At 39.8% G+C, this 25,305-nt stretch overlaps 1 protein-coding gene across 1 annotated transcript in view; it reads left to right on the plus strand.

Moving 5' to 3' along the window:
• Positions 1-25,305, plus strand: part of ZNF827 (zinc finger protein 827) — an 87,882-nt gene that overhangs the window by 45,456 nt on the left and 17,121 nt on the right. Inside the window, exons 6-8 of the mRNA XM_026866958.1 lie at positions 4,878-5,126; positions 5,828-5,885; positions 10,416-10,519. Coding sequence (XP_026722759.1) covers positions 4,878-5,126; positions 5,828-5,885; positions 10,416-10,519 — 411 coding nt within the window. The remainder of the gene's footprint in view (positions 1-4,877; positions 5,127-5,827; positions 5,886-10,415; positions 10,520-25,305) is intronic.

Below are 25,305 nucleotides of genomic sequence, written 5' to 3' on the forward strand. Positions count from 1 at the left end.
TCATATGGTTATATTTCTGTAAAAGACTTCAGAGTTTGTTTCCTGAAGTAAAGCACTATTAGCATAACCACTCAGTTTTGTGTATTCCCTAGAATAGGAATTTAAGCGTTTATAACTCTGCCAGTCATGCATACAGCAAGGCCTTAATGTGTGATGTGTGGGTATGCAAATGTATTAGCACTGGTAATTCTTTGGGCCTTCAATGTTGATGTTTAAGATGTTTGTTTTAATAAGTTAACAAAAAAAATGAACGAAAAAGCCCCAACCCCTGAATAAAAAAAGAAACCCCAGTCTTTGAGAAGTAGTCAAAGAGAAAATGCAGTAAAGCTGGAGATGCCTGTCTTTGAGTTTGTCCAAAAGAAAGTAGTTAAGAAAAATATTATCTTTATCCATTAGATGTTGCATAATTATTTGATGAATTGGAGATATACACTTGGAACATAATATCTTCATATGGAGAATAAGAATGTGATGCTACGGTTGCAGTTCATGGTTCCTTAGAAACGTAAAGCTATTTGATATGTACTTTGTAAAAAAATGGATCTTAAACGAGATTCCTGTAACAGTATTCAGTGCCTCTTTTTTTGCATGATCTAACTGTGGGTGGGATTGTTTTGTAAAAAACTCTGCTGTTATTAATCTTTTTACTTGCGTTTTTTAATTATGGCTGTGTGACTGTATTTGTCCATTGTGTTTTCTTTTGGCTTCTGAACTTGGGATCTTTCCAATTAATTTACTAAATGTACTCTTTTTAATGGTGTAACATCTCATTCTGCACAACGACAGTGCAGGTCCCATGTGAATTTGGCAAGTATTTAAACAAAACGGGAGAGCAGTTTTGGTATGCCCAGAGATTACACAAAGCAGTTAAGGAAACGAAAAATACGGTGTAGATTAGCAAGGAATTCAAAGGGACGGTGATCTGAGTTTAGTCTGGAGAAGAGGAGGCTGAGGGGAGACCTCATGGCCCTCTACAGCTCCCTGACAGGAGAGTGCAGAGAGCTGGGGATGAGTCTCTTGAGCCAAGTAACAAGTGACAGGACAAGAGGGAATGGCCTCAAGCTGTGCCGGGGAAGGTTAAGACTGGCTATTAGGAAGCATTTCTTTGCAGAAGGGGTTGTTGGGCGTTGGAATGGGCTGCCCAGGGAGGTATTGAAGTCCCCATCCCTGGAGGGGTTGATCCAGCGCTGAGGAATCTGTTGTAGTTGAGAATGGTCAGTGTGAGGTTAATGGTTGGACTAGGTGATCTTCAAGGCTTTTTCCAACCAAGCTGATTCTGTGATGTTTAGGAGATCATGGTCTGGATACTTTAAAGCTACTTGAGTCTTAGATGTCTGTACTTCTATTAAAATCTGACATGAAGAAAGTGAGTCTTGTCTACTAACGTTGTGTTCTGATACATTGCAGTTTATTTAACCTAGCCCATCTACTCAAGAAGAAATGCAAAAGTGGAAAAAAGCCAAAGCTATAATGATTTTAATTATTTGAACCAGGAGACCTTTCAATGTACGAGTCCTTGACTTGAAAAACTTTAGCTGCACTGTAATCATGTGAGATACCTGTGTAAGGAAATAAGGGATATCACCTTACTCCACAAATGAACTGTCTGTACCACAGAAGGGAAAAAAATTTTCAGGATAGAAGTTACAGTTTGACTGACTGTATGGTGAGATGGGTATGGGTATAACCTTAATCACAGTCTTTTACCAGCACAAGATCTTGGCACAGCTTGTATGGCTATGATTGCTGCTCATGGGACAGACTGACTGTGTTTCCCTTTGGCTGGCTCTTGTGAAATTATCATAGACACGCTGCTTCAGTCTTCTGCGTTTGCTTTTGGGAATCGGAGTATGACAGGATTCACTTTTGGCAGGGACATTCTGTCAGATCAAAAGGGTGCAGCTGGGAAGATAAAGGTCAAAGGAAATGATCAAATATGTAAATTTAGTTAGGGCAGTTTGAGTGCTAGCTGATTGTGAGGGAGAGAAGGTCATCAGTATTGCTTGACTCTTGCCTTAGTTGGGGTCGTATCAGTTTGTCCGATTCAAAAGCATTTGCAGGACGAGGAATTAAACTGTGTGGGGCAGGAACAGAAATAGAAAGAATATTTTAAAAGCAGAGAGGGCAGCAAAGGTCAGCTTGACTCTGCACCTATATTTGGCAGCTGGGTGCAGAGCTCGGTCTCTCAGACATCTGAAGAACTCATTTGTTTGTGGAGTTACCTGAGCTTTTGATTGACAGTGTTACCTGATGCATTCCGTTGCTGTTCCGTGTTTCACTTTTAATGCACAGCATGCTATTTTTACACTTTTCAACACAGATGCAGTGTTCTGTGGTTTTATAAGAGGCTAATGGACGCTTTAAATAATAATAAAAAAACTCATCTGCTTAACAGGACAAAAAAGGCATTACATGGTATTTCTAACTTGTCTTCAGTTGAGAATTCACTGAAAATTTTGAAAGTCTGAAATGTATTTGGTCAATCGTAGATGGTAATGATTTTTATCAGTGTTTATATGTTTCTTTTAAAGGTCAAGAAATGTCATAAGAAAAGATTGAAAGCACTTCATGTAAATTGTTCCTGGCACATACCCAAGTGGCTTTTATCTCCTAGCTTTGATTATTTTTTAAATTTTTTTTTAAGATCTGTAGGCAGCAAAGCCACTTTTTCTCCACTTAAGAACAACAGGAAAGTGGGGAGAGGGAGAAATGAAGGGAATAAAAAAGGACTTGGTGACACGCATCAGTTTAATTTTAGGTGGAATGCATATACCTTCATGCTAAAGGGAGCCTGTTTGATTAGAGACTACAGGATCACACCAACCATTTGAAGGTGTTATCAGGGATGACCAAACTACGTTTTGGTGCCTCTGAGATTCATTGTAATATTGTGTCATTGAAAACAAAAGGCTGGGTGGTGTTTGAAACATTCACACTTGGAATAAAATCTGTGAGGCTGACACAATCATATGTGAGTTAGAGAGGAGGGGAAAACCAGAGCAGCAACAGATTAATTTATCAAGTGAAGTTAGTGGATTCCCCTCTGGCCCCTTTTCTTCTCTCTGATTCAAAGTTAATAGAAAATACTGTTTGTGTTTGGGCTTTTTCTTATGAACTGGTATTCCTTTATTTAATTTTAATATCAGAGCCTTCTAAATAGCAAAATTTGAGAGATAACAAGGAAACTTCCATGTGAGGGAACTCATTGTGCAGAGTGCCTCCATCAGTGACCTCCACCAGTGACATCAGGATAGCCAGCCCCTGTCTGCACCAGTTAACATGCTGGCCCATGGTCATAGATCTGATCATGTCCCCCCCCCAGTCTGGACAAGGGCCAGACTTCTCCCCCAGAATCTAATCCCCTCAGCACCTAAGCTCTCTCTTCTCTGGCTCTGTGTGCTGCAGTGTACCTGTCCCTACCCTTTACCATGGCCTCTTTTGCTGGATGCTAGGGTGGTCTTTTCTTCCTTCAGCTCATGAAGTCTGAGAAATTCAAAACTCACGTTTTCCCTTGACTCCAGCTGTGGAGGCTACGTAGGGGACAATTTAGGGCATGTGCTAATCATGAGTAAACAGAAGCAGATTTTTCTTAAGGTTTTCAGTATCTTGCCTAGTACCAGAAGTACATGTACAGGTTTAGGCAAAATTAATAAATCCCATGTACATTTTTTTGTTGGAATGATTCCTTACCTGGATGGCCCTTCTGGTATTTAATGTTCATGAATTTATCTATATTCTTGACTCTCCCAGGCATATTGCCTGTTTTAGGCTGCCTGTTTCCAGAGTGTCTGGTCAGCATCTAGCTAGCAGAGGCAACACTTAGTTGGGCAGTTCTGCCATGGTATCTGTGTCCTTTCAGGAGCACTCTGAATGAAAATATTTTAAAACCTCATCATCTTTCTCTGAAACGAAACTGAGAATAAATTCTACAGGTTTTAACTTCTCTTTCCACAGCAGAAAGTCTGAATCCAAATGACTGTATAGGTATTTGGGGTGTGGTAGGCAAATTACCTTGGAACCTTGATTTTGAGATTTCAGAGCTTTTATTCTGAAGAAAAAATGATCACTTACCTTGCAGCCAAACCAGAGCATTCAGCAACACCTGGGAATCTCAAGTGTGGAAAGCGAACTACAAATTGTCTTCTAGGCTATGGTTTTGTTTGCTAGACCTAAGACACTGGAGAAGGCGGCATGGAGGAAAGGATCTGGGTTTATTGTTATCGTCGTTAAGGTCAATAATGTATGAGGAAATATATATGCTTGTTACAAAATCAGACTTTAGAATAGCATGGGCCCCAGAATACTCCTCTCATCTTGAAAGCATATGCACCTAGGACAAAATGGTTTTTCACATAGTTGCCTGTTTTTTAGTTTAATAAAGAGAATGAAAGAGGAGCAGATGAGGTTTCCTCCTCATCTGTCCCCATACCAGTACTTCTGACTGTCCATGCTGGAACTTCTGCTAAGAAAAGAGTAATGTAGAGTTTGTAAGAGGTCTTCAGTGCCCACCTTTGGAGGGCTGGTGTGTAGTTGCAACTTCAGTTAATAAGTAAAAACAAAGCATGGTGAAGTGGTGTGTGATCATCCAGTATTCATTGAAAGTGCTATAACGCTCAGATTTACAAATATGCAACTGTTTTCTGCTCTCTAGTTGGAATTTTTTTTTTCAAGAGGTTGCATCTATTTATAACCCCCGGAAGAATACTGTAGCAGTCAGCTGCTTGCTTCTCTTAACATTTGCAGTGATATAGTATACAAATTATAACTTTGTAATTGTGATTCCTGCTTTGAGTACTCTGAAAAATTGTAGCCTAATTAAATAATTGTGGCGGTTGTTTGTTTGTTTTTTGTTTTTTTTTTTAAATACGTATTTGCAGCTGAGAGTTACAAGGAAACCCAGATGGTAAAGATAAAGGAAGAACCAATGGAAGTTGACATTCATGATTCGCAGTCTTCAGTGTCACCCAGCCAACCCAGCCAAAATGTTGGCTACAACACTTTATTAGGGCGAGACATTAGTGAACACATACAGAAGGCACCAGAAGGTCGTGTGCTCCCAGAAAGAAATCTATTCAGCCAAGATATATCAGTGAAGATGGCATCTGAGCTGCTCTTCCAGTTATCAGGTAAAAGCAGTGGAAATAGTAAATGGTTGAATTTAAAGAACAAAAAGAGATTGTGTATAACCATTAAGGTACTGTGAAAGTGTGAGATTGCTAAGGCTGGAAAATAATAGGAGTCAGAGCCCTTCTACCCTCACATTTGGAATGCAAAAGCCTTGCCAAATGTCCCCCATAGTTAGCATATGCTTTAGAGCACTGTGACAGTCAGGTCAGGTTCACGATATTTGAACTGAATTGGAAAAGCCGGAGTTCAACTCCTGTATTTTTGAAAGCTAATTGAATAATTTGTGACAACAGGTTGATCCAGGCCTTGGAGTGTAGGGGAACCTATAGATGGCAGTTACTGGCATAAGTGGCCAGTGGCTGCAGCAGACAGTGCTCCTGGGGCCGCGCTGTCCGTTTGTTTTGACAAAGAAGGTGAACCTCAGCTGTTACATAAAGGCAGTGATATCAGCACTGTGTTTAATGAATGCCTGTATCACACACTTTGCATGGAGCACTAATAATGAAGCTGAAAAAATTTGTTGGGTGTTAGTTTGAATAAAGTCACGTCCATTCTCTAACCATGCTGTAACCGTTTACCCTAAATTACCCTGGATTATGCTGTTATCATAAAACATTGAAATACTTCTGCTGAATAAAACCTGATAGGGAAAATATGATACATGCTAATCACAAAAAAACCCATGTATGTTCCTCTGCAGAAAAGGTGAGCAAAGAGCACAACCACAATAAAGATAACGCCATCAGAACTACAGCCAGGTAAGTACAGTCCATTGTTATCTGCAAAGCTGTAGTGTAAATGGCATTGCTTCATTTTGCCTTGTGAACTCAGATGTGTCTGTCTCCTGCAAATGTGACCTGATATTACAAGTGTAAGATACTTTCATGAGTAATGTAACCTATATCTGAAAAATTACACCTGTAGATCTGATTGCTTAGAGTTCATGAGACAAAAGGCCTTTGGGCCAAAATGACTGTTCTCCTTTGATCAAGTATTCACACATCATTTTAAGAATTATTTTTTCTATCTTTTTCTACAAAAACTGAAACTTAAAAGAAACTGCATAGTACATGCAGTGCTTGAGGGAAAAACAGGATGACAGCTGGATTTCAAGACATGGACCAATGTTAGAAGAGGTGATTTTGATTCAGTCTTCTGTCAAACTCGTGTTTCTTTAATAAAATTTCAGATCAGTATTTCTATCTTCTCAATGCCTTCTAGAGATGAATTTTTAGAAGTCAGACTGTAAGACAATGCTAATGAAACATTTGTTAAAGATTACAGCCACGTTAATACAATAAATGAAATTACCCAGGAATTAAAAACATGATCCAGTTACAGCACATGCTGTTAAAGAAACATTCACTTTACAGTATTGTGGCTGGGAGCAAGCCCACAAAAGTTGTTTGCATATACATGAGCAGCTAAGTGAGGTGTCCCTCTGGGAAAATTCAAAGCTCTTACGTAGTAAGTGGTACCTAGAATTGGTAAAAACTTAGGAGCCCATGGCGAGGAGAAGTTAGGGTTTGACAAGGGTACGTTTATTTCCTGCCTAAAAGTTCCCATGTCAGTGTGGATGGGTTGGAGACAGTGCACCAAAGTGATGAAGAGTTCCCTCAAAAATGACAGTAAGACCTTCTGTGCCTCTGCAGCCCCTTCTACAGAAGTTCCCAGCATGTTCGGTGCTTGCTAACAAAGACGACTTTGTCCAGACAGAAATTGAAAAGCATTTCAGTTGCAGAAGAAAATATCTCTAAAATATGTTCTTAAATTCCTAGGCCTATCCCATTCATTCACAGTAGCTGTAATAAATAAATAATTTGTTTTTAATAAACTGATCAGCTCAGTAAATGTACATTAGGGATGTTACAAGTTGAAAGATAATTAAATTGAGCTTTTAACTTCTAGCTACTGTGAATGCTTCCCATATTTGCTCGTTTGGGAATTTGTGCAATGTGCAGCCTGCATAGCCTTCCTGTGACTACTTAAAAAGCATAACCCTGCAAGATGCATAATGGAGATAGATGTGTATATTGCCCGACTACTCATTAACCATCCAGTGTGCCTTGGGGGGGGGTGTGGGGGTGTGGGGGTGTGTGTGTGACAAATAGTTGAAAATAGATTTCAGTGTCCTGTGATGTTACCGGCAGGACTGGTGTGAGAATCCAGAGCTACTTTTGGATCTATCAGAGATAATTCAAACTGGAAAGGTTGAGGACAGTTCAAAGAGAATTTCCCCTTCTTCTGGCTGCCAGCTTCGAAGAGGGTAGCATAGTTAGCTGTTGTCAAACTTGCACTGAGTTTTACTGAGAAGTCCTGATAATGGCTGCTACCCATCAGGGCATGAAATGCTGAGTGCCTGATTCAGTTCTTCCCGCTGCTTTTCTTATCTCACCTATCTTATCAACAGAAGAAGACATGAATAAGAAGAGCTTCTTAAGGGGAAGGGAGTCCATCTACTAAACCCCACGAGCTCAAACAGATTGACTTGAAAGACCTTGCCAAAAAAAACCCACCCAAAACCAAACAGCTGGAAGTCTTTACTGGTAAGGGTATGACGCCTTCTCAAAAATAGAATGTGATGGAGCAGCCAGTGGAAGATAGAGGCACTCAGACTGCATTAAGAAAACGTGTGGTGTTGCAGTTTGGCTCACCAACCTACATCTGGAGTAATGACAGAAAGGCATTTGAATAACAATTGTTATGTGAAGTTTGCTGTCAGCTGCAGAGAGCCAAAGTGAGGTCAGTGTTGTCCACCTGTGAGTAACTGGGGAGCAGAGAGATTAAGCTGTGTCATTGGTGAGAGTCTTGCAAAGCCCAGCAAAAGGGCTTATTCCATACTAACTTTTCTAACTGTTGCCTATCTGTTGCTATTCCTTCTGTGAGTATTCCTGGACTTTACAATCATATACTTCCATATGACTTCGCTTAAGCAGCCGAAACTGGCAAGGATTCCTCACAGTTCAATGGCTGAGTGAGATGGTAGATCCTGCCATCTGTGATACAAAGACAGAAAGTGGAGAAGCAAATGATCGGGAAGTGAGTACGCCAGCGTAAGATGCCAAGATAAGTTTCTTTCATCTAGAGAACTGCGTAGCCATAAAACTGGAAAAGTACAGCCAGAGAAAAAAATTGTAAAGCTTAAGCTTCATTAGAAGAGACTTTGCACAGTGACTGAGAATAATTTGCATGGTTTTGTACTACGAAGCAGGAGCTCCTCCCTCCATACTTCGAACTGGGAATTGGAGGATGTATCTGCTGAAATAAAAAGAATGATAGGCCCAATACTGAAGAGACTCAGCTGCCATTCTAGAAGAAGGCAGAAAAGAGGTAGCCAAGAATGGTTCTGTAATTCATTGGAGGCCGATGGCAGAGAGGGAAATCCTTGGGACTCAACATGATGCAGTCTACAACAGCAACCTGCTTATGATACATGGCCTAGCCTGAAATAGATAAACTTTACATCATCCGTTTTGCTTAGAACCGGCAATAAGCAGTGTCCCAGTGACTGAATCTAAGGAAGGCCAATATGGAAACCTGAGCAGATTACAAGATTTTGAAGAGTTACAACAGTAATAAAGCTTTTTTTTATTGATGTTTTTCTTTCAAATCTTTATTAAACCACTGAGAAAAATGTTGCAATAAATGATGCCATATTTTTATACAGCGTCAGTCTGTTTTGTATTATGTCACCCCTGAGTGGCAGTGTGAGTCTTGGAAAAAGTTCAGTTTTGCACATGTGGGCTGGAGCTGTTTTGCTTTATCCCAATCACTTATTTTCTTCAGTATTATGCATTGTTCAGCTATCTGTGTACACGAAATTGTTCAGATTTAGGACAGTTTCATGCCTTACCCTTCAGCACAACCTAATGTCAACAGTGTTTATGGTCACGTTTAAACTTCTGTAGAAGTACCAAAATGTCCCATTAACTGTCACAAGTGCAACAGCACAAAATGAATAATGGCCAAAAAAATTGGTGAGAAAGTAAATAATGTGATTGCCTGAAGTGATACATGATCAAGTTAATTATCAACAAGTTTCGCAAAGGCAGAAGAGATCTGACTAAGAATACAAGTGACTCGGTGGAGGACACCTTGTTCACTCTCTGCAGAAAGACTGTATAAGGGGAAAGTTGTGCCAGTGCAATTGTTTGGATTGACACTGTGGGAATCTGGTCTGGTAGGGTCAACTTGGTTGGTGCTGCTAGCACAGTCTCTGGGTCTGAACTGCCCGCTGTGCGATGCTTCATAATACCTCATACTATGATCTTTATCCTGAAAAGGTTTTTGGCTTTTATTACTGAATAAGAACAGGCTGCAGAAATGAGGTGGCCTCCTGTTCTGCACCTTTAAGACACCCGCTATATACCTGCCTGTTAAGGATTCTCAATATAAGAGTGATCAGATTTACTGTAGTTTTCATTTTGCTTAGAAGAAATTGATAGTTTGCATACAGATGGAATACACTGCCTTAGAAAACAGTTTTCCAAGAAAGACTGTCCTTTTTCATTTTGAATTTTTTCTTACTGATGTCTGTCTGTACTGTAGTCGAGGTATTTTTGTTTCTGTTATGATCTTTAACTGAGCAGAAAACAAAATACTTTGACAGAAATGTCAATTCACTATTGAAATTGACTTTTTACTGCCTGTTAATTAAAACCAAAGCATGCTGTGCTTTTTGGAGTCAAGTAGCTGGTTAATATTTGCACTTAATACTCTTTGAGGAGTAACCATTCAGTTAGCTTATATGAATTGTTTCCTGTTTTAAAAATCAAACTCATGGAGTTAATTTCATTAGGTAATGCCGTGTCAAAAGAAAACTATCTAAGTAGCATCTTAACCTAGAATTTGAAAATTTTTGTTTTAAAAATAATTACTGCAGACCTCAGATTATTGAATAATAATGTTTTCCACCTTTCCTGATTGTGCTCTCCAGGTATGACAGTTGAATACAAAATTTCGGACAGTAGAATACAAATTTTTAAAGCATTAATTTTAATGATCCATACTGTATTGTGATATAGCAAATCTGAGCTGATAAAATGTAGTTAAAAGCCTTTTGGGAGGACTTCAGCTTTCACTGAGATACAATTTTACCAAGCATGCCTCTTCTCCACACCTTGCTTCATGGTCTGCATATCTTTCGGCATGAATTCTGTAAATGAAACAGGGCTTATAACAAGATGGTATTTGTCACAATATTTAGATGTTAGGGTCAAGAATCATATTTTCTTCTTTCGTTAACTGCTATTTTGTTTACAAAAGAACATCTTATATTTTTCCTGTAGCCCTTTCTTTTCTGAAGACACATTTAGACAATCACCATTCACTTCCAATTCAAAAGATCTCCTGCCTAATGAAACTACTCTTCATGGAAGGACATCTGCACCAGGTCAGATACCTTTTTCTTTCATTACTTCCAGTTATTGTATCTTTTAAAATTTTTCTTACTGTAAATGCCACCGCTGGACCAGTGCTCTTAAAATGTCGTTTGCTTTGTCAAAAGGCAACTATCTCTTCATTCTTGGTAAGTGCTTATTATTGAGAAGGAAAAGAAACAAGTTAAAATATTGCTGAGCACGTTTGTATTAATAGTCTTTAAACGACTATTTCTGTGAATTGTACTAGAGTCTGCAACAGACTAAACTCAGCAGTATTAAGAGAAGTGGTGGGCTTTGTGTGTGTGTGTGTGTGTGTGTGTGTGTGTGTGTCCCATATGTAAAGAAACTTTACTGATGTCGGATTACTGTCTGCTATTCTCCTGTTACCGGCTGTTCCCGTCTTTATCTCTGAGGGCAGATGAAATGTTTGCAGTACATGTATCAGAGTGGCTGAGCTTGGCAATACAATTTTCCTGCCTTTAACAGTAATTTAGAAACCTTTTTGGAAGGATGTTGAGTTCTTAAAACGTACTGAAAGGCCTCAGTATCTGTGGCTACATTCCCACTGATCTGAACTAGTTGACAGGCGTTTTATGTCCCAATGTAGCTTGAGTTATATTCTGCGTTAAAATGGAAAATATAGCCATGTAACAATACTATTCAAGGTGGCGCTGAACACATGCAAAATCTTGACAGCCTTTACTGTCCTGTTGCAAAATAACTCATTTGCTAGTTCACTGCTATCAGTTCTTAAATTAATAGCTTTTGGGTTCTAAAGGTCAGTAATTACACAGCCAGCTGTAGGAGGGGTTATTCACCTTTTCTTAGCAATCAATAAAGTTTTGGGCACGTTACTGCTAATTTTCAGCTATAGACTGTCATTTAATTTACAACTTAACAGACCCTTCATTTTTTTTAGTGCTTGAATAGTCATTTGACAGCTTGTGAAGTGGCAGATGAGGTTAAGAGCTAGATGTTGTCTAAGGGTAAATATGCATAGCAGGAAGAAAAAGAAAATTTGTAGCATAAGGACAAAGGTCTTCAGGCTAGCCTCAGCAGCACTTTTGCGAGGAAGTTGTGGATTTTGTAATTCAGGCTAAGGAGAGCCAGATCAGGTGTGGTGCTTTTAAGTATTGAAATGTAAACCAGGTTAGCACTTCAATCCTGGCTTTTGACCTTGGCATAACATGGAATATTCATATACCCAGATGAAAGACAAGAACTCTTAGAGTCCTCAGGCAGTGCTTGATACCTCAGAGGACTTGGCCTCTAGCAGCAATACTCTTACATCATACCAAGATGAATGTGCAAGAATTTAAATTCTCTGTAAGACTTCATTTGAAGTGAGGCCACTAAAGCTGTGGGATGGGTTTTCATGACATGTTTAATCTTCTGCTTAAAAGATGTGAAGTATCTGGTTAGGACATCCTGGAGTGTTAGAATGGCTTCTGAGGAACTGGGGTTTGTGTGTTTGTGCCGCCCCATATTCTGGAATATAAGTATTGCCCTGATAGGTCTGTGTATTATAATACATATTGCTCTGTGATTATAAGACTCTGATATGTAATAGCAGCATGTATACTGAAAATAAAAAATGCCAGTTTCTGCTTCATTTTTATTTTTGGAACAACTCTATCATTCCAAATATGTTGATTTTTCTCAGCTTCATAATAAATTCTTGGACCTGAAGTGCAACTTTCACAGTAGCACCAGGAATGTGATTTAAATTTTTAATCAATTACAAATGTGATATTCCTGTAAAAGAACAGCAGAATACCCACAGGTAGATTTCCTAGTAGTTTTAGCCTTGCAGGAAGAAATAGTCTATGTGATGCTGCAGATACCTCAGAAGAAACATTATCCCTGTGGAGAGTAGCATATAGGAACAGTAACAAACCATTGTAAAGGCCAACAGGATGTAACAAAATGCTGTGTAAATGTGTGTGTGATGTCTACTGGATAAATGGTACGTATGCCTTCACTTGAGATTTGGTTTGGGTTACTTCATCCCTGAATCAGGATAGTAAAAGTAGACAAGAACAGCATTAGAAAATTACAGGAAATTCCCCGTCCAGTGCCATCTTCAAGTCATCAGCTAAAATCCAAGCAGATGAACCGCTAACAGCCAAGAGTGTTCATTCAGCAGTGCCCGTATCCAAAAGTGGGACTCTGCCACTGTCACCACAGGTAGCAGAGTCCAACGAACAAGCGTGGAGTGTGAGCTGCTGCTTTGCTTTGTGCTGGCTCTCTGCGACCAGGCTCGACTCAGGCAGGCAGGGTGGTGCGAGGAAGCTGCCAGTTGATCTGGGTGGCCTTGGTGGAACCCCGTGTACATAGTGCTTCTTTCCAAGAAAGCACCAGTATGGGTGGTTGTATCCCCAGACTCCTGCCAACTTTCTGTCTGCAGACTTCTTGGCACCCTAGCTGCAGAGGAATTGGGAAAAGTGACAGGAACACAGGACAGTAAGATAGCTCATGTGTCAAATTCAATTCTTTTCTATAATAGGTAACAACATTATGTAATCTCATCCATTATCAAGATCCATTTTAAATCTGTCGTCCTTATTATTTGTATGAGAACAGGGTTTCAGAAGCTCACCCCTTTGAAGGGCTGGGACCACTCTCTTTTCAGCCTGAATTTATTCACAACAAGTTTTACTTCTGTTGTTTCACCAGTGCTGTCCTTCAACTTTGATAGTTCTTCTCCCTTGTGATGTTCACCATCTGATGTGCCATCTTACATCCCCTAATTCTGTCTGCATTTTGGAAAAGTAAGCCAGCCAGTGTCTTTTAGTCTCTTTTAGTACGATAGGGTTTCCATTTCCTGACCAACATCATAGCCCTTTTCTGCCTTCGTTCAGGAAAATTAATTTCTGCAAATATGACTAGCCAGAACTATATATGCTGTTTTACAGGCGGTCTTACCAATGACTTTTTTAGCAGCATGAAATCTTCTATATGTATATTGGAAATGGCTCTCCTCATTAATCACAGTCTTTGTAACTACAGCATGCTGATGACTGTCAGTTCATTTGCTAATCAAATACTTAACACCTTTTTCTTTTCTTTTAAAATTTCAGCTGATGATTTAGCATGCAACAGAAATTCTCGTTCCTGCTTTCTAGGCATATGACCTTGTAATTTGAATTGCTTCACTTGTTACTCTAGCTTTCAAGATTATTTATTTAATGCTCTGAAATTTTTGCATATTGGTGATATTGCTTTCGTTAATGCAGTGCTGGGGTTTTTTGTGTTAAAGCTGTTGAAGAGGATCTTTAAGTACAGTTGATCCAAAGTTCAGTCCTTAAGACTTCAGCTGAGTGGCCTCCTCAGCACAAACCACTTCTTTTCTCTTCGTAGCCAGTTTATAAGAAATGTGCAAGATCAGGTGTTTAAGAGGAAGACCACTCTTTGTAGGACATTGAGTACATAAGATCCCCAAGGAGTATGAAATAATTAGGAAAGATGTATTAAAAGATGTGTGAAAGCAATGCACTGATCTCAGGGCATTTGGTGGAGGGGAAAAAAAAACAAACCAAAACCAAACAAAACACCCTAAATAAATAAATAATGACACATAGGGATGGATTTGGCCTGAAATAAAGGTGAAGTAATCCTGATCAGCAGCAGTATCACAGGCAGAAGAATTGATTCTTACACAGTAGCTTTTAAGTCCTGGTACTCAAGGAAATGACAATGAAAACTCCAACAGCTGTCATAAAGGGACTCAACAGCCCTGCATAAATCATGGTAACTCCCTGATAATCTGGGGTGAATTCTTAATATTCTGAGAAGGGAAGACAGTATTTTCCTGTAGTAGGTAGTTCAAAAGTATTGGGTAGATCTGGGGAACTACTTCCATTCCCTTTTCAGGCATTTTGTATATTAATAACCATACAAAGTTAGTTAGTTGTAGTTACATTACACTTTCCTGTATTACTATTACTGTCCAAACAAGCCCATTTTTACTCCAAAATGGAAATAAAATAAAATAGTATTGATGTCCACATCAAACACACTTCACTCAAAAATATCCATAGTATCAAAGTCATATCTAATACAAAGTCATATCCAAACCAATTCAATAATTTCAGCTTTCCCCCCATAAGAATAGCAAAATGACCTTGTTTGGCCTAGCAGAACGTAGGGAGAAGAAATTAAAATTTTCATTTCAAAGAGTCGCTTTAAAAGGGCATTTTTATCTTCTGTTTTATAAAACTCTTCTTTTGACAGAATAGAGTTTAGTTTTATGTCAGACTATATAGTTCAGTCCAGATAGCTAGATAAATTAAAAACTTGATCTTATGCTGGTGTTCCTGACCCTTAGCCAATCTTTAATGTGTTTTAATAGTTTTTCACTATCTCACTGACTCATTCTGTAAATCAAACCTGTCTTCATGAAATCCAGATGAATGATATTCACTATTCCTTTTCTGGTCAGTTCATTAATAGTGGCAAAGACTCCAGCCATGGGTTTTGGGAAGTATTTTTCCTCCATGTATATCTGTGTGTAGTATAATAATATTTCAGTATTTTCTCTCCTCTTCACCAAGGACCTCGTATTTTCTTTCATTTACATTGACAGTGCCAAATATTAAACTCATCTGTAGAGGATCAAATTAAAAAAAAAAAAAGTCCATATTTTTGTGAAAACTTAGTGCTTCTTGCAAAACTGTAATTTTGATTGTGGTAAGTGAATTTCGCATGGCTAAAATAGACTTTTGGAACTGGAGGATGTAGTTTTTGAGGAGTTGTAGTCCATGGATAGCCCTGGCTTTTTAAAATTTTGTCCATTGGTGCCAGAGCTAAATTTACTGATGTTATTTCAATGAAATAACGCCAATAAAGCTTCTGTCCTCAAGTACCTTTTTGAAAATGCATCAGAGCCCCTTCTGTCACTGTGTCTTCACACTGTTTATTATCTGTATTATGACAGATAGGCCATGCTGCTGCTTCAGAAATGTCCAGAAGCCAGTACTGAATCAGTAGTATGATACTTAGTTCAGTAGAAAATTGGGAACATAACGCAAAAATTTTGGATATTTTTATTGATGACATGATTAGTGGCATTATCCCACATTTATGTTTGTTGAATTAAGGTAGTATGTGTAACAAAGATTCCCGTAGGTTTGGAACTACAGGACTATTCTGGAGATGTACACATTGCTTCTGTTACGGTTCATACTCACACCATCCTTCTTTTCTCTAAAGCAGTAATTCCATGTAACTTTAATATACTTAAAGGGGGAAGTCAGCCTGCTCCCTGGGCCTCATCTTGCACATTCTCCAACCTGGCAGTACCAACATCTGTGTGGCCACATTGTAAGCCAGGGGATCAGGGGATGTAGCGAACTAATCTTTTTTTTTCTAATAGTTTTTGGGGATGTTGGGATGTGAGCAGGGTGAAGGCAAGGCCGTATCTTTCAGCCGTGTGAAATTTCAGCGCTTGTGTGAGATTGACATGACTGTGACCACACTTAATCTTGTTTACTTTCGTCTGTGACTGTAGTTGAAAAATACCTCCTGAGGGTTTAGAGTTTTAACTTGAACATGATAAATCATCAAGCTGTTCATGTTGCAGAGATACCACATTCTTTAGTATGAAGTATTTTGCATGTGTCTTCCTTCCTAATCCCTTTTTAAAGACACTTCAAGGTCAGTATACTTGATGATGCTGTAATTTTGTGTGGCTTAAAGCATCTAGAAAGTAGATAGCAAGAGCTCTTTTGGTTCAACCAGCAGACATGCTCATTCATATATACTGTTTTTCAGCAGTATTTGTGGTTGGTTCGGGTCTCCTGTGCTCTACAGCAAACTAAACTTCTGCAACCATCTGCAGCAATGATCTCTGAATTTTGGGTCATCACTAGACTAGTTAAGAAAGTCGGGACCTTAATAAATTGAATATGGGGTTAGAGTGAATATAGTTTCCATTCTTCACAAGCTGCCACTGACAGTTTTGCTTCTCGGTTTCTTTTAGCCTGCTGCCAGACCTTCTACTTACGTTACATTGTCCCTGAGACCACTGTAACTGCACTACTGCAGAAATGAAGGGACACCTTGAGGGTTTGATTTCTGAGTAGGGGACTGTTGGCACTTCTGTCACCATGGAAAATGTCTTTAGGCCTTAGGGGACTGTGAAATGCCCAGGCCTGGAGGATTTCTGCTAAAGTGATCAGCAATTAAATGTTGGCATTTAAATTATCCTTCTACGGCTTCCCAGCTGTGTACCCATGGAGTTAATTAGACAATTCACACCTTCTTACAGTGGTTGTTGTTTGTTCATATCTGCCAAAAAACTTCTAACTTCACATAGTGGGCAATCCTGTTTACTTTAGGAAGACTTTCTTCACAGTCCTAAATGATAGAATTTGTAATGGAAGGCTAGGGGTTAAGAGTACAATTACAAGCAATTGATTTTTAATTCATTCAGGACAGCAGAACCTGTGGATTATTGTTTTTGAGAATATCACAGAATGGTCGAGGTAAGAAGTCTAGTTCCACCCTCTGCCTCAGAGCAGAGTCAGCTTGTGGGTCAAGACTGTGTCCAGTCAAGTTTTGGATATCTTCAGGGATGGAGATTCTCTGGGCAATCTCTGGGCAACCTGTGACAGTTGTTGACGGTGCTAACAGTAAAAAAAGTGTTTTCTTATGTCTAAATGGAGTTTCCCATGTTTTAATTTGTGCCCTGGCCTCTGCTCCACTGGGCATCACTGAGAAGAGCCTGACTTCACCTTCTTATTCCCCCTGCATCAGGTATTTCTACAGGTTGGAAAGATCCCACCAAGCCTTCTCTTCTCCAGGCTGAACAGTCCTAGCTCTCTCAGGCTCTCCTTGTATGACAGATGCTTCAGTCCCTTAATCATACTTGCAGGACTTCAGACTTCTTTGAAAGTCTGAAGAATATTTCAGGATCCTGGCAGTGGTTTCTGTCTCTGTGATGGAACAGCAACTTTTATTGCTAATATAGAAGCAGAGGGAGTGCACATGCACATGAATTGACTTATATAGTGCATTTTTTCCCCCTGCTTTATCCCATTATTAGTGGTTACGGTCATTTTACTTGCTTTCAGTTTTGGTCTGAGTTATGAGCTCTGCCCACCCAGGACATTAGATATCCCCTTCATTTTCTTGATGATGAGAGTGCCTGACCCCTATTGGCTTCCTGACAGAGTGGAAAAGTGTGGAGTGGCACTTAATTCACTACACAAGGCATGCTCCATCGGGCACTTGGTCCAGTTGTTCATTTCTATCTTGGTATTTCTGTGAAATGTGCTTGTTGAAAGCAGTGCTAACAGGTGGATGCCACACTCTTGTCACTGCTGCCTGCAGAACACAATGGTAGTACTCACTAAGCCTTGCAAAGTCTGGTTCTCTCGGTCCCCAGAAGCACCCATTTAATTTTATTCCTCTTTTGGTACCTGTCTGCGTTGAGATTCAACCTGATACTCTTATTTTTGTGTGTGTGTATGCATATGCATGCGTGCGTATGTGTAAAAAATCCATGCAGATGCATGAAAAAGAGTACTGGAGAGATCCCTCTGACAAATCCAACCTGTATGACAGCTTCATAGATGGTAGCAAAAATTTTTGTGACACTGTGGCAGATTGATTTGAGTAACTGATTTTAGTTCCTTATCTCCAACATGCATTTTGCTTTGATTCTTCACACAAAAAGAATGTCTTTTGGGTACACATTGACTGGTGTACACTCTGTCCTTGCATTCTCTAGAAGGCCAGGGGCTCTCAGCCATCGTGGTTTCTCTCTGAAGTCTGATAGCAAGAGACAGCTAGCTGGCAAGTTGTGGAAAGTGATTCTAGGAAGGTGAGATAGTTGGACTTCTATAGAAGTGGGCTGTGCTTGGCATAGTTCTCCAAAGCAAGACAGATTTTGCAGAATTTGTTCAACATAATTCAGCGCTAAACTGTGTGACAGTGGTTCTGGCTCTGTCGTGTTTTTTATCTATCGCATCCTGTCTTCAGATACCCATGATCGTCTGCCTGGGTGCAGCCTTCTTTTGCTAAGCACCCAGCTGCCTTGACAACCACTTTGCACTGCAGTCATTGAGCACAGGGTTCCAAATTTCTGGTTCGTTTAATGGGATCATAACCAACGCGGCTGCAACTGATTACAACGTTACATTTCCTTTGCAGGTTTTTCTGGGTCTGCTGCCAGGCAGGTTTGCATCTAGTGCATGTGTGCTGCAGATCTGCAATACGGCGATAGTGACTATGTCCTGAGCAGCCACACAGTCTTCAAAACTAACAAGTCCCTTTCAGAACTGGAAATATTATTATGCAGAACAGATCATTTCAGATCAGCAAATTGCCTCTTGCTCAAATATGCACAGTGCGTTCTTTGGCTAAAATAGGACAAGTGAAATGTGCAGCATGTGCGTAGTTGTATATGGTTTAGTTTTTCTCAACAATCTGTATTTATTAGCCATTCCCACAGCAACTAAGGGGAATGTGATCAGATCCTTCTGAGGAACACATGAAACTCCTGGTGAATTGGCCAGTCCCTCTCAATACAACACATGTTAAATAGCGGGACTTTGCACAAATTGTTACAGGCGTACAGAGTTAACTTCTTTTTTCTTGTGAAGTCACTGCACTAATTATTTTGCCAATTATTTACAGGACCTTCAAGATGAAAGGTGTTAATTAAAATAGACAAATAGAAAGATACACATTTAGGTCGATGGCTAATGGCTGTCTTGAGAGGCCCTTGACATCTATCTTGATCTATTTGTGATCCTTGTTTTATTATGGGCTGTTTTTTTACAGGGTAACTTTTTTTTTTCCCCCTCTAATACTGTGCAGTCTTTCTCATACAGGCAAAAATATTTATTTTTATTTAATTTCCCTTTTATGTTTGTTTCTCCTAAAGCAGGATCAACCTCCTGGTAAAGGACAGAAGAGCAAAGTAATTTCACTCAGAACAAATACCTTCTGGTTTCATTCAGAATAAAATCAGACTAGACCCCGTTCATTAAACCCAGGAAACCAAAAGCTGTTAAGAAATATCCACATAAAATCCAAAGCAAAATGGCCAAAGGTAACTGTTTCATGCCACATGGAAAAATAAAACTAGCAATTGGGGTTTTTACCCTTTCAAACAGAGCAGATTTTGGCATCTCTTATAATTTTTTTGATATGTTTTCTGGGTCTCTAATAGTTACTCAACAGAGAGTGATTTTTTTTAAAAAAGTAAAATAATTGTCACTATCAATATGTTTAAGTAAATATATAACACAAGTAGAGGTTGAATTTGAGAAGGGCTTCCTGAGCAGCTACACTTAACCAAAGTACAGAATGAGATATGTGGGATTTTGCCTAACTTGTCTTCTGCTGGCAGGTGAATTCAGGACAACACAAAGCTGTCCAGCAGGTTCTTGGGACCTGTGTTTTGATGCAGGTGAGAGGGGGCAACTTGGTGAAGAACGGCCATGGAGAGATAGAATGTGAGTTTTGGGAAAGGAAGGTGGGAAAACAGCAAAATAACAGCAGTTGGCTTCAGGAAGGACAAATGTAACCAACTTGGAGATTTGTATGGAAAGAAGCCTAACAATAGTTGTTGCCAGGTCCTTGAAGAAATTTGAACTCTTGAGTTTGAGTAAGGTTTTTTGTGCTGCCACCCACAACAGGCTCATAGTAAGCAGGGAAACTGAGAGTAGGTACATCTATAATTAAGTGGTTAAGTGTAGCTGCCAAACCCCAGGGACCATGTGGTTCTGTGCTTGCTCTGGTGTTAATCAGTCCTTTTATTATGTCGTGTATAAATGTCGTGGATGACAGAAGAGAAAGTGTGTTTATTAAATGTCCTGGTGACACCACGTATGGAGGTGCACTTCAGAGGTCAGAATTAAGAGTTCAGTCTTACCTTGAGGAACTGAAGAAACAGTCTGGAAAATAGTAGCCAATTCAGTGAGGACAAAATTCTGTGCCTGGGGGAATGATGAGTGCTACAAAGAAAGGGGAGGGATGAATGCCCAGGCAGTGCAATTTGAAGGGAGGGATCTGTATTAGTCTTGGTCAGACACTGTATATAGAGATGACATTGTACACGTTGCAGAAAGGGCAAACATCGGGCTGAGATGAGGGGAATGTTGTCTGTAAGGCACATGTGGTAATTCTGCTCTACAGCTGGAGCTCTGAATTCAATTTTGGCCTCTGTAATCTGAGAACAATGTGGAGGACAGTAGTGATCAGAGGTTTAGATAACATGAGCTGTGCATAAAGGTTGAAGAATTTATGTTTATTAAGTCTGGAGAAGAAAAGGGGAGAGACATAATTGTATTCAAATATGTAAAATGACAGCTTTGAGAGAAAAAGAATAAACCTCACCTATGTTCATGTGAACAGAATATGGAATAACAGGCTTAAATGACAGCAGAGGACATCTAAGTTGAACACGAAGTAAAACTTTCTAGCAGCAGGGTGGTTTTGCACTGGCACAACAGTCATAGGAGGCTGTGGAACCTCTGTCATGGGAGGATTCTTAAAAAAATAAACGAGACAAGCATCTGCCAGGACTGACAGGTATGTTTAGTGTGTGGCTGCTGTGCCTCTGGGTGAGGGAGAGACAGCATGGCCTCTTGAGGTCCCTTCCAGCTCTAATTCTGTGATATAAATTCAGTAGCAAAGCTATAATGGCGATTAAATAACCTCTTGAAAGAGATTTGATAGATGAGGCTTTTGGTTTATAAATACTCAGCATGCTGTGTTTTAGACTGCATCTTATTCAAACCCATCTGTAGTTTCATATCCTTTTGTCTTTCTTAATATCAGAATCTTTTGTAAAAGTGAACATCAGCATTGAGTTAGACTGTTTCCCGAATATGAAACTTTTCCAGACACAAGCTCAACATGAAATAGAAAGACAGGTTTTAGAATTACTTTTCTCGCTCTGCAAAGGAATTGGAACACATCATTCCTGACATTTCTTTTTAGAGTTACCTTGGGACTCTCCAGTCCTCACCTATTTTATCTTGTACAAGGTTGTCTTCTGTAATATTTGTCTGTCTAGAGTAAATTAAACGCAAAACGCATCAGGCTATTTGGACAGGTAGATATATTAAAAAAAAAAAAAAAAAACAACAACAAAAACAAACACCAAAACAAAAACCCCATTGTTTAAAAATAATCTAAGCAAAGCTGAAGAGAAGGGTTGTCTTTTTTTTCTTCTACAGCATGATTTCAATCAGGGTACAACTTTGCTTAATTGGTTGCTGGGTGCCTTAGTTGAGTTTGGGGCAGTCGGGGTACTGACTGCAACTAGGACCCGAGCAGAAGTGCAGGAGGAAGGAGAGGGTGGTTTTCAGGTAGAAGCATGTGCTTGTGATAAGAGAGAGTTCAAGGAGAGACGTAGATCTCTTAAAATAGTGAGTTAAGGGCTTCAAGGAAAGCCAGATTCACTGCTTATCACTTGGGGAATCTGCAGTAAAAGTAGTGAGAACTTGGTCTTTTACAGCAGCAACCACGTACTGTGAAGGGAGGTGCCTTTCCCTGGCAGCTTGCTGAAACATGGAAAGGTGGATCTGCCTGGATGTTTGCAGTTACTTTCATCTAGTTTTGACTCTTTTGTGTTAATGCAGTCAGCTCAGGTCTGCATTTGGGGCTTTATTTTGCTTTCCCCTGCAGAGGTTTCTGGTCACCAGCTTCCAGTTTCTCTAGTACTGCAGCTTTTGCTTCACTAAAGAGGATGCAGAAGGCTGAAAAGAAAAATGCAGACGAAAGGCCGGTTTGTCTTTATTTGTATTTGAATTCTGGATGGGGAGTACTAGTTTTAGCCTCTGCAGAGTGCCCTAGATGTGTTATTACCTTCTCTCTATGAAAGAAAAGCCCCAATTTCAGGTGGACTTGCAAGCAGAAATTGGCACAGTGACAAAAACAAAAGAAAGACATGAAAATTTGTACATACACCATAGTGGTCCTAAATGTGCACAGATGTCTCTGAGTGATTTTTAAAAGGATTTCTTAGGAACTGTGTCTTAGGCATAATTGTAGGAAAGCAATTAAAAGGCTAGAAACCTATTGGAATTATGGAAATCAATTAACTGTGGTGTAAAAATAACAATAGGAGCAAATGATACTTTCATAAGTTCATGTGAACTCAGTGTTGTAGCACCCAAAATAGATGTTACAAGCAGTGTAAATGGTTAAGCTAAATGTGAGGGCCACCTGCTTGTGAATTACAGAGTGAATTACAGAGAACTTACATGAATTCATTACAGCATGTCTTACAGTTACTATGATTGAGAGCAGCCCTGCGGAGAAGGACTTGGGGGTAGTAGTGGATGGAAAACTGACTGTGAGCCAGCAGTGTGCGCTCACAGCCCAGAAAGCCAACCGTGTCCCGGGCTGGATCAAGAGAAGTGTGTCCCCTCAAGGGAGGGGATTCTCCCCCTCTACTCTGCTCTCGTGAGACCCCCCCTGGAGTGCTGTGTCCTGCTCTGGGGGCACCAACATCAGGACACGGACCTGCTCGAGCAGGGCCAGAGGAGGCCATGGAGATCATCAGGGGGGGTTGGAGCACCTCCCCTGTGAGGACAGGCTGAGAGTTGGGGTGTTCAGCCTGGGGAAGAGAAGGCTCCAGGGACACCTTAGAGCGGCCTGCCAGTAATGAAAGGGGCTACAGGAAAGGTGGGGAGCACATTATCAGGTTTTTCTCTGACAATAGAATTTAACTTTTATTTACAATAACTGTTACTTCTAAATAACCAAAAAAAGTGAAGTTATGATGCTGGAGCTCTTTGCTACTGAAAAGGCTGATTGGTCTCTTGGCCAACAAGGATCAGGTCAGTTTTTAAAAACACTTTTGAGGGAGCAAATTTGTTGGTGCTTTCTCTATCCCTTTCTTGCAATGTCTCAACTCCCTCAGTGAAAACAATAAACCCATTTCCATCTAGGCCATATTGCATTATTTCATGTATAGTCATGAAACCAAAGTGACCTTCTTTACTGTGATAACTGAGTGATTGAAGAACTCCTGGAGCCTGTGCAGTGAGCTCCCGGGAGCTTCCATGACTACTTGGTTTTGGCCTGTAAATTCACAGCTCAGGGCCTTACTTTGCTTATGTCAGGAATTTTACATGGTTCTATTTTTTCTTGCTGTGTAAGGAATTAAGTTACCACCAAAACAATCCTGTTTATGCTTTATGCTAGAGCAGTACAGTGGATAATACAATCTGGGGGGAGTAGAGGGTACTGTCCAGTGTTATCCTCAAGTTGATGTCATAGTGTACACGTAAAAATAATTTTCAAGAAATGACTGCAACATCATTGCAAGTTTAGGATTCCTTAAACATGTGCAACTCCAGCCACCTTGCACAGAATTTACACAGACTGATTTAAGTTTTGAACTGGGGATTTTTTCTCTTTGTTTTTTTTCTTATGTTTTCAGCTTAATACAGGCAATAACAGCAAATCTCAAAGCTTTATAATGCAGGTGAAAGTTATCATAAGCCTCACTGTTCACTTATACAATAGAAGACTTCTGAGTAAATTCAAAATATGTTTTAGTTTTGGTGCAAAGGTAGAAGGTGGGGAGTGGCCTTGTGTTCTGAAGTCAGTCTGCCCGTACCTTGTCTTTGCCCTGGCTCAGGTTTTGTTTTTCTCACCTTGCTTCTGACTGTCCATCTTTGAGCAACAGGCTCAGTCTTAGCAGTGAAATGGGCTTTCCTGTTTTCTCGTGTTCTTCTGTGGAGGCATGTTTAAAGTTCATCTTTTATTTGGTTTTATTCTTTTCACAAACTCCAACATCTTTATCACTTCTCAGTGACTTTTTCAAGTGTTGTTGCCTATCACTGGACATTTGGAATACTTCTGTGCACAGTATTAATGTTTCTTTTTGTGGGCCATGCATGCTATTTATTGAAATATTTCCAACTTACACGATGTTTTTAGAAAGAGCAACTTAAGCACCATGCTACTGATAGATGGATTCACTTGGGTTCTATTTTCTTCCATATCAAGGGTTTTAAATTATCATAACATTATTGCTTTTTACCATACTCCATAGTAATGTTAGCTATTTGAAAAACATTTGAGGGAAAAATAATAGCACTGGTAAGGTTGTTTTAGTTAGTGAGGAGACTTTCTCTGCTACCTCTGTGCAGTTGTTCTGTCAGACTATCTGACTATGTGCAATTTTTCAGGATTTATGAAACAGAAGGTATATGTCACACTCACGAGTGGAACTAGGGTTCTTTTATTTGAGCAATAATTTTGTGTGAAATTTTGTTATTATTGTTAATTCCCTCCAAGTAACTTCTCATGCCTGCCATATGTTGTGACTGAGAGCATGGCTGCGTAGACCCTTCCTTTGGTCATGCTTTGAACGTGCTTGCTTGGGCATGGGGCTCTGTTGCCAGCGCTGGGTGGTTCCCAGGCTGGTGCAAGCTCACCTCTGGCCAGCCCACAGCACGCACAGCGGGACTCAGGTTTGTCTGAACAGATGCCCCTGAACTGATATTAGAGGGGACAGCGCTGACTGTTTGTCATAGCTACAAAAAGATTAAAAAAAAAACAAAACACCACCACAAAGGGGTCAAGCAAACCAGCTTGCAATTCCAGCTGAAGCTTGATGTACAAAAAAAAAGAGGTTTCTTTCTTCTTTTTATTTTCACAGGGAATGTAGGAAATTTATATGCCAAAAAAGCAGTTGCAGAGCAGTTGCTCTGGCTAATAGTGGATGAGTCTGCTTAAAGTAAAAGACACATCCTAAAATAAGACCAGACAGGTTGCTGTGATGCTGGCAGGAACAAATGAAAACTGCAGGACCACTTAGGATCAC

Source organism: Athene cunicularia, unplaced genomic scaffold (assembly GCF_003259725.1).
Source record: "Athene cunicularia isolate RWA unplaced genomic scaffold, athCun1 SCF_1, whole genome shotgun sequence".
NCBI lineage: Eukaryota > Metazoa > Chordata > Aves > Strigiformes > Strigidae > Athene > Athene cunicularia.